Genomic DNA, 9,858 nt, shown 5'->3' on the forward strand with positions numbered 1-9,858 from the left:
TTCATAGACTCTCTCTTCTTTTTTCTTTAACAGCGGATGGGCATTGTTTATTTGAATGTGTTGGACTTTTTGTGGTTTCGAAAAAAAAAAAAATTACAATGGTGGGAATGAGGAAGATATCTGATGCTTTGTGGTTTTTTCGATTTGAAAATTGCCTTTTTTATTTTGCAGGCCTGCTTCTCAAAATCTGTTTGTTTAAATTTTGATGAAAATCTTTGGCCAAAAAACAATCCCATGAATTATCACCTATTTTTTGCAACCATATTAATCAGAGAATAGAAAAGCTCTAAAGGGGGAAAGAAAAAAAAGAAAGAAAAGAAAGATGTTTTTTTAATTATTATTATTTGTAATCTTCTCTTCTTTTTCTTTTTCTTTTTTTAAATAAAAAATAAAATTAGCTTTTAAGGCATCAAACAATCCCTACAGTGCTCGGAAATTAATTCCTGTCTGTCGCCAATGAGCTTAATTGAAGATTAATATGTGCAAAAATTTGATAATAAATACAATTTTCATGTGAAATTTGCTTACAAAAAAGTACTCCTTATTGAGAAAAGAATGCAATTTAATGGGGAAGTCCCATGGCCCAATGTTTTCAGCAGGCATGAACCTTCACAATAATATTCCTGGAGCCAACGAAACAGGATTATCTCTCACAATCACAATTCCATTTTCCCAGTATTAACCTTATAGCTAATTAGCTATATGAGCAATGCAAATTCGTTGCCATGTTTTGTCGGTATGAAAACAATTCCATCACCGAACATGATGTACCGAGTATCTCCCGGCCCAACATGCCAAACCAACTGGCCCACTTGGAGAGTGTGCGGGCCCGAGCCCAAGTCACAAACTACTAGAAATAAAGGAACGCCCGTTACTCAAATGACGAGTAGAAGGAGAGCCGCAATGGATCTTCTCCCGCAGCCACGCATTAACTATCCCATTATTCTAGCCCAAAAAAAATAGGCAATGCCCTCAAGTTGACAATGAGCACGTACTCTTGCCCGACAAGAAATAACGGATACATCCAATTATCCATTAACACCTGGCTAGCTCTGTGAAACATCCATAACGGAAGGACAAAAAATTTCCTACAAATAAATTTGTAAAAAATTTTATACAACTCACATATAAGAGTGACATGTGTTCTTTAAACACTTTTTTATTTTTATTTTTATTAATGCTATTAAAAAAACTTGTGAGAATCGCATACTATTAAAACAACATATATTTTTCACATGTTATAGGACATATGCCTATAAACCAGTTTGTAGAAAATTTCTGTCCTAAGGAAAATCATGTTACCAATGCAACGCAGGTAACAAATACCATACTCCATAATTCTCATCTAGAGACAACTTTTTTTTTTTTTTTTTTAACGAATATTTTACTGACTTAAGCATTGCTACTATCTTTCGTTGGCATTTCGACAAGGTTCCAAAATCATCTTGTCTCTACTTCATGCGTTTGTTGTTAAGGGCAGATGTGTGACCAGGGACGGAGTCAGAAACTCTTCTAGACAAGGGCTAGAAGTCAAAAAAAATTTGTTGGTATGAGTTGGTTGACTAATTTTTTTTTTTTTTTTTTTTTTTTTTTTTTTTTTTTTTTTTCTTTTTTAGAATTGAAGGGAGCCATAGCCTATACCAGTTCGCCCTAAATCTGTCCTTGAGTGTGACCCACCGTATAGTTGGAATATATTTTTCGGCAACTACAAAATAAATAAAATAAAAAAATAAATAAAAGAAAAGTAGAATGGTTTTTTCACAGAATTTTCGACTACCTTAGCTTGTTAGGCTTATTTACTCAATAATTATATATGTAACGCATGTCGCATGCCACCTTTTAGTTTATATTAGAAATAATCTAATCTGCAGATTTACCAAGGAACAAAAGTTCCAACCTACTTTTAACATAGGTAATATGCCCTTTTGTCAGCACAAAAAATGTACCGCAATATTTGTGCTTCATCATAAATTTTAAAAATTAATTAAACTACTTATTGGAAGTAAAAAAAAAAAACTAATTTAAAATTTAAAATAATAAAAAAGAAATTGATGATCGATGGAGTTAAAGAAATAACAAAAGTAGAGATAGAGGAGATCAATACAGAGGTTTTAGGAGTTTGAAAGTTTTAAAATCTTGCAAAAAAAAAAAAATTTAATAATTGATAAATGAACAGATGATGAAGGGATACTTAAAAATAAGAAAGGCCAGAGCATCTTTAACGGAATAAGCAAAATCTATAATAGTTAAATTTGACTATTATGAGCTATTTTTGTGTACAGCAAAGTAGCTACTTTAATTTTATTTTATTTTTTTAAAAAAAGTTTAAATAATAGTAAGTTATGATACTTCATTGATGACACGTATGGCTTTATGTATGTTGGTTTAAATTTAAAAGTATTTTCAACAGAATAGGCAAAAGAATCATAATAGTTAAATAACTCAAATTTGACTATTATGAGCCATTTTTCGTATCCACTATAATAGGCAATATATATATATATTTTCCCTTCTAGTGTGAATAGTAAATAGGTTATTCTGCTTATTCACTATTCACACTACAAAAAGTTTTTTATTTATTTATTTATTTATTTATTTATTTATTTTCTCTCTACCTTTCCTTCTCTCTCTCTCTCTCTCTCTCTCTCTCTCTCTCTCTCTCTCTCTCTCTCTCCCTCTCCCTATTTATTTCACACTTTTTTCCACACAAAAAAAATTTAAATGCAAGTAGAGAGTATAATAGAGAATATGTTGGAGATTGTTGGAACAATTTTCGGTAAGTCTGCTCTATGCATAAAATATTCAATATGTCGTTTATACTTGCTGTATGAGCTTATTTATAGGCAATGAGGTAGAGTCAAACCTGAATTAGGTTTACTACTCCCACTTAAACTATGAGTGCCTGGAGTTTGATTTGGTTTAGGAGTCTTATCCCCATTCAATTGGGAGTTTGATTGTTGATCAGATACTTCAAGGAGTCTTTATTGGACCTGGATTGAGACTACTACCCAATTCGACTTGGATTCGGATTATTCCCAACAGTTACTCACAATTCCCTTATTTGAGGCATGCTCGGATAATAAGAATTTTATGTCTCGAAAAATCCGAGCAGTGGCTTGTTCTGAGACTTGAACAATCTTTAACTTCCTACTTTCGAATGTCTCGGGTTTAATTGTTGCACTTCCTGGGGACACCGAGCATGTGATCACACCCGAGACACGCCTTTCTATCTTGATGGATACTGACCTACCCCCTTCCTTCGGATTCTGATGGTAGTGCTTCTTAGTAAATCTTGTTGAGAATATCTTTCGAAAATGTGTAATGCCTTTGTCGTTTCTGAAAACCTGAAACTTGAAAATTACAAATTCGAGAGTTAAATTTAACCCCTCATGCCTTCTTGTTTTTCCTTAGGTTTTTCTTCCTATCCCCGGGGATGGCCCCATATCTCCTGAAAACCTGCTAACCTGCAAACCCAAAACCTCCAAATCGGGAGTTACCTGAAAACCAAGGGTTGTGTCCCTTCATCCGGGGCTGGCTCTATGCCTCTTGAAAACTTGCTAACCTACAAATTGGGAGTTACCTGAAAACCAAGGGTCGTCAGACTTTCCTTGTTTTTTTTATAGGGTTGTCTCTCTGAATTTGCTTTAGGGTTTTCCTCCTATCTTTGAGATACGCTCTGGCTCCTTATTTTTAATAGGGTTGTCTTTCTGCCTTGTTTTCTTTACAGGGTTGTCTCATTGAATTGGCCTTAGGATTTTCTAACTTCTTGTTCTCTTCCCTTACATAGTTATGAAAGGCTACATACTAACATGTTAATAAAAGTGAGCATTTGTCTTATTATTTATCTTGGCAAAACCTTCTAGCACTAGTCTCATGTATGACTAAGTTTTAGCTTACAATAAAAAAAATTCAAGAGATAATACTTATCTCATTTAAACTTTTGTCTTTTCTCGTAAAACCAATGGTCATAAATTTTTACAATCCTCGGAATTATGGAAGGCATATATTTGAATGGAAAGTCACATAATAAATAAACTGCTAAAATTTCTAACTGCTAAAATTGCTAACTGCTACTAACAACGATGAAAGGAAGAGCGTAAACTTATCTCGCACTCCCGGTGAAGACCAACACCGACTTGGTGTGCATGAATACAGATCTGTGGCCGGTGAACATAAATCTTTGCATAACCAAGGGAGATAAACATCGATTTGGTGAGTGAATATAGATCTGTTACAGTTGGATGCAGATTTGTTGTGCGTAAACACATATTTGCATGGATCCGTACAAATCCGTTATACATGAGTTTTGGATTTGCTATCTGCGCATGGGGATCGTTCCAAGTCCTCGCATCATGTTGAGTAGTCACACTTTTTCCAGCATTTTTTGAACGGGGGTTCATCACCATGAATTTTTTTTTTTTTTTGTTGGTTGTATGAGAAACGAATAATCGTTCTCACAGATGGCGCCAAACTCCTAGTATAGTTTCAAGTACGATGTGAATTGTACGTTCTTCGGTGTTATTCATGCTCTCCAGCATATGATTTTCTCGAGTTTTTAAAATGCATATAAAAAGTCAATTATTCTTAGAGCATCTCCAGCAGGAATAACCAAAATAACTACTGAAAAAGTATAAATTTCTATTTTAACTACTCATTTTTCTATACACACTCCAACAGATTTGTTATTCTACTATCTATTTTCGTTAAATATTATTTTGTGTGGGAAATAGTGTAAAAGATAGAAGGAGAGAGAGAGTAAAAGAACGAAAGGTAAATAGAACCTAGTTACTATTCACACTAGAAGGGAAAATTTTATTATGCCTGTTTTGTTGGAGATGAAAAATATCTTATAATAGTCAAATTTGAATATTATAAGCCATTAGCTTATTCTATTGCAGATGCTCTAAGGATAGTCTTTAAGAACAAGATTGAATGAAAACTTGGTTTATATTTAAAAAAAAAAAAAAAAAAGGAAACCCATTATCTTCTTCTTCTTCTTCTTCTTCTTTCTTTCTCTTTTTTATTTTTATTTTTATTTTTATTTTTATTTTTTATTTATTTTTATTTTTTTTTTAACACAAAGGAAGGCTTGGGGCACAAGGAGCTAGTACGTTTGGGTGTTCGATTTTTTGAAATCAGAATTAAATTATTATTTGGTGTGCAAATTTCGAGGCAAAAAAACATGTTTGGATGTTTAGTATAATTTAAATTGTATTTGAAATCATGTTTTGGTGAGAGTTATGAGATTATTTTTTTACGGAAAATTATGGAAACAAATAATCAGTGATATGAAAAGTTGTATAGAATGATTGGAGTTATAAAAATTAGTGTGAAATAATGATTGAAATAATTATTATTTAATTTAAATAAATATGAATAATTATTATTTAATTATTATGGACGCCTGACTTCACGTTTTTCCTGCAGGTATAATAATGGACCCCTGACTCTACATGGTTCCACTAACATGCGTTGGAATTCGAATTTCAATTGAAATTCATGGTGTTTTCGGGTTGAATTCGGATTGTTTTTAAATTTTCGGGTTAAAAAAAAGAAGGGAAATACTTGATGGGGGACACTCATCCGTCCCTCATCACCCATTTATAATAAAAAAATAATTTTTTATTAAGAAAGGCTCACAGGGGATGGATGAGTGCCCCCTGTGTAGCAAGCCTCAAAAAAAAAAACCCGAACACTATAACAAATTGAAATCAGGTTCTTTTTGGATCCAAACATACCTTTAAGGGTCCCAAATAGTTGGAATGTGATTTGCAAGACTTTTTTTTTTTTTTGGGTGGGCAATGGTTATAGTCTTGATTGTGACAACAATGTTATATATATATATATATATATATATATATATGTATGTATACTTTTAGGGGCTTGACAGGGACACATCACCTCTTCACATGAGAGTGAGTCCCAATGTGTAAGGCCCATTCCCATGTAATGGGGTGTTGTACCCCTGTTGTGCACCTAAAGTACAAATAACATTTTTCATACTTTTAAGTAGTTTGGTCACCTCACTGCATTAGGCTGCTTGGTTTAATAGTGCATGACTGAACCACCAAAAAAAAAAAAAAAAAAAAAATCATTAATCTTGTTGCAATGATTTGGGGCCCAAAAAAAAAAAATAAAAATGCCATAATTTTTTTTTTTTTTTTTTTTTTTTTTTTTTTTTTTATAATTTATTTTTAATCTTATTGCGATGATTTGGGTCATCCGTTTAAACCGATTGCCTCGCCCCCCAAAAAAAGACTTTACTGTGCTATCCCAATCCATCCCATTCTTGGCAAGTCCTTTGCACTCTTTCCCAAACAACCCCTTTGAGCGTTTTGCACAGTAAATAGACAGACCAGTCCTTTATCATCTCTGATTAGCGATTACCACACTATTTAGCCAAAACCCTCCTAGTCTTCGAGATGGGCCTTTGAGATTGAGGTCTGGTTCGGTGCCACACATCGTTTGGCAGTCATTATTGGTGAGTGATAAAATTCACAGTTGGGAAAGCGACCATGGACGCTATGAGCCAGTTGCGGAGACAGTTGCATGAACACACTGCTTATCTACGTAAAGAGGTCAGTTTTTTTGAGAGATTGTTCGAAAAATGATTGTGTGAAGTTGGATCTCTTGGTGGGTTTGTTCTGTTAAGCCTCTGTTTGTTTCTTAGGATTTTTTTTTTCCCCTGGGATTTGGCATATTTTATTGGATTAGTTTTGCTAGGAGGAATAAATTGAATACTAGATACTACACAGAAGATAATTGAAGACATGCTATGAGTTTTCCATATTGAAAGACTTAATCTTGATCAAAAACACACGGAGGATAAGAAGTTTTCTGGGAAAATTAGCCGTTTTTCCATTGAAGCAAACGGAATTTAAACTGATCTCTTTTCTTCTTTCTTTCAATTTTTTTGGGGGTCGCTAGAAGAATTCTAAATGAGGGGTTTTTGTTGGTGGTGAAAAGGGATTTTTGGACGACCAGTTTGAACAACTTCAGAAACTGCAAGATGAGAACAGCCCAGATTTTGTGGTTGAGGTTGTGTCTATTTTCTTTGAGGATTCTGAGAAGCTCCTCAACAACATGGCCAGAGCTCTGTGAGTATTTTTTTTTTTATTATTTATGTGGTTGATTTTTGAGAAAAGTTGTTATTTATTTTGTATGTTTTGGGAGAAGGAAAGTACTTAACTAATAGGAGAAAATTATCAATGAATTCTTTTCCACTTGTGTAGAGAACAGAAAATTGTGGATTTCAAACAGGTAGATGCCCATGTTCATCAGTTCAAGGGCAGTAGCGCCAGGTATTTGCTGATTTTCTCCTTTACTCTCTTTTTGTTTCTTGTCTGTGTATTAAAATGCCTGATATGGTTATCTTATGATTTGCTTAATTAACTTCTTCAAACATTTGTAAATGTTTGTGGTATAATTGTATAATCAATGGCTGTATCAGTATTGCTAATATGGTTCTAGGAAGAATCTGAACCCGGATCTGTTTATGTTTAGAAATTAAGATTGCATCCTACAGAAAATATGGTTTTGTGTCCACTTTATTAATATAATTTAATATTATATTTTGAAGTCTTTGATTAAGCTTTTGCCTTCTATCTTCCTGTCTAACAGCATAGGTGCAATGAGAGTTAAAAATGTGTGCATTGAGTTCAGGAATTATTGTGAAGCCCAGAACGTTGAAGAGTGAGTTATCTCTATTCTCATCTTGTAGTTCTGTTTTCTCCCCATTCCCCATGCAACATAAAGTTGTCTGAGTTTATCCAATTTATATTTGATAATTTGTCTACACAAAACCTCATGGACTAGTCTGTTCATTGGTCGATTGAACTCAATTATGTCCAAATTTTTTAAGTCCTTGATGTGACTAGCAAATTTTTCATATGAAATTCATGGATCTTGGAAAATTGTCTAACTCACTTGTGGCCATGATTTGTGTAAAAAAACTACTAAAATGGTCCAATTTTCAATATCAAGTGGGGGTTATAGTTATTTATTTCTTTCTTTGGGGCTTCTGGCTCTAATTGTCAGAAATCTTCCAATAGGGAGATTCTCTTATTTTGGTTCATCCAATATTTGGACTAGACTTGTGAGGTGCATCCAGTTTTAGCCGACAGTGGCAATGTCTTTGCACTCAAAACCATGAGTTGGTCATTTTCGTTAAACCTTATACATGTTACTATCTGTTGAATATTTTGAATATTATTTATGTTTTCTTGGAAAGTTTTTCATAAATTAAAATAAAACCTTGAAAAACTTCACATCATCTATTTTTCATTGTTTTTTTGTTTTGTTTGTTTGTTTGTTTGTTTTTTTATTCAGTCAATAGAATTTGGAGACAGCATTTGCTCCATGAATATTGTAACTCATTGCTAGGCCAAGACACCTATGGGATTCATTGTCCATTTAAGAGTCTGTTTGGCCTTGCGATTTAGCAGGCCGAAAGTGCGTTTTAAAAAATTGCACTTTTGGCCGCGATTTTTTCACGTTTTCAAATTGTAGACAAGGGAGAGTGTCTTTTTTAAAAACATGATTTTAAAGGCCGAACCACGATTTTACTAAACGTTTAATTGCGTTTTTAAAAATTACTTTCTCATTAACTGCATTTCGAAATCGCTATCTTTTCAAACTGCACGTTTTGAAACTGCTAAACCAAACGGACCTAAAAGTTTAAAGTTTTCTTAACAATCTTAATGTTACATGTATGGATCTTGCTTGTCATGACATGCACTGATATCATACTATATGAAATCCTAAACAGTATGAAGGGGGGCTGTGACCATAATGGTTGCACCAGAATCTGAATGACTCAAGATTGTTTGGGTGCAGGTGTTTTAGATGTATACAAAAGCTGCAATATGAATACGCGTTACTGAAAAACCAGCTTGAATATTTATTCAGGGTGAGTATAAATTTCTATTGAAGGAAGATGGTTTTTGTTGGAATGTTTTTGATCGTCCAGGGGACCAGGAAATACATTTGTATAATTAATGCTTATTTCCTGGGGAAAATAACCTTTTGTATGTTCAAAGACATCATTGAAACTATCAGCTGCCTGGTTGAAATTTTATTTTTTGGCCTTTTAAAACCTCATTTTTGTTGGAGCATCTAATTTTTGTCTCCCCATGATAGAGAATCATTGAAGGGAGATCTCTTTCGATGCTTCCTCTTGGTGGATGCTCAAAAACATCCTTGAACAGCAGGCTTGGCTAATTATTTAGTTTGTTTTAGCATTAGCTTATCAATTTCTGTGGTAAATTGTGTTTTATTATTATGTCTTATTATTTCCCTCTGTTTGGTCGCTGTAGGTGGAACAGCAGATCCGAGCTGCTGGTGGGTAGTCTTGATGTCATCCATAAAGGCAGAAACGAAAAGTGAAGGATTTGATGTTAGAGATTATAGTGTTCTATGAGCTTTACGGTATTGAAATTAATCCTCTTAGACTTACTGAAGGATTCCTCTAGATTTATGTCTAAAGCTTATACATACGAGAGAAAAATGCTAATGTGAATAAACATTTCTACCTTTTTCTACAGAACATATAGTTTATCTGGGACTTTGGATGTGAACATATATGAAATTAATACTCTTAGACTTAACAATTAATCTTGTATTCACTACTAAATTGGTGACTGGTCCTGAGGTGGTTGTAACAATTGCAGCTTGCTATTGAGGTATGTTGGTCCCAAATATGTTGGATGTTTTATCTGGGTATGCATCAATAGTAATTTCATCCTTGGTTTCTTGCTAGGGGAGTGTGTTAGTCATCACATATTCCTGGATGGAGAAATGTTGCATGTAATTCCAAGTGCTTATTCTTTAATGTGGTAGTGAAAATCACTATTGAATTTT

At 33.6% G+C, this 9,858-nt stretch overlaps 1 protein-coding gene across 2 annotated transcripts; it reads left to right on the forward strand.

The window, feature by feature from the left end:
• The first annotated feature begins 6,291 nt into the window (after positions 1-6,291).
• Positions 6,292-9,612, forward strand: LOC133851630 (histidine-containing phosphotransfer protein 1-like). 2 transcript variants are annotated; one of them, XM_062288139.1, is made up of 6 exons: positions 6,292-6,578; positions 6,967-7,097; positions 7,233-7,301; positions 7,621-7,692; positions 8,821-8,908; positions 9,315-9,612. In XM_062288139.1, the coding sequence occupies exons 1-6, from the start codon at positions 6,516-6,518 to the stop codon at positions 9,345-9,347; spliced, it is 456 nt and encodes a 151-aa protein (XP_062144123.1). In that variant the 5' UTR covers positions 6,292-6,515; the 3' UTR covers positions 9,348-9,612. The 2 variants fall into 2 exon arrangements, with proteins under 2 accessions (XP_062144123.1, XP_062144124.1); XM_062288140.1 differs by having other exon boundaries at positions 6,298-6,578; positions 8,836-8,908.
• Positions 9,613-9,858: the final 246 nt, after the last annotated feature.

This window comes from Alnus glutinosa, chromosome 12 (assembly GCF_958979055.1).
Source record: "Alnus glutinosa chromosome 12, dhAlnGlut1.1, whole genome shotgun sequence".
NCBI lineage: Eukaryota > Viridiplantae > Streptophyta > Magnoliopsida > Fagales > Betulaceae > Alnus > Alnus glutinosa.

What these genes read in the sequence shown, in the direction of transcription:
- LOC133851630 (XM_062288139.1), top strand. Translation starts at nt 6,516, where the DNA reads ATGGACGCTATGAGCCAGTTGCGGAGACAGTTGCATGAACACACTGCT. An exon ending in CTGCTTATCTACGTAAAGAG is followed by an intron (nt 6,579 to 6,966) that starts GTCAGTTTTTTT and finishes GGTGGTGAAAAG; the next exon opens with GGATTTTTGGACGACCAGTT. An exon ending in AGCTTGAATATTTATTCAGG is followed by an intron (nt 8,909 to 9,314) that starts GTGAGTATAAAT and finishes TGGTCGCTGTAG; the next exon opens with GTGGAACAGCAGATCCGAGC.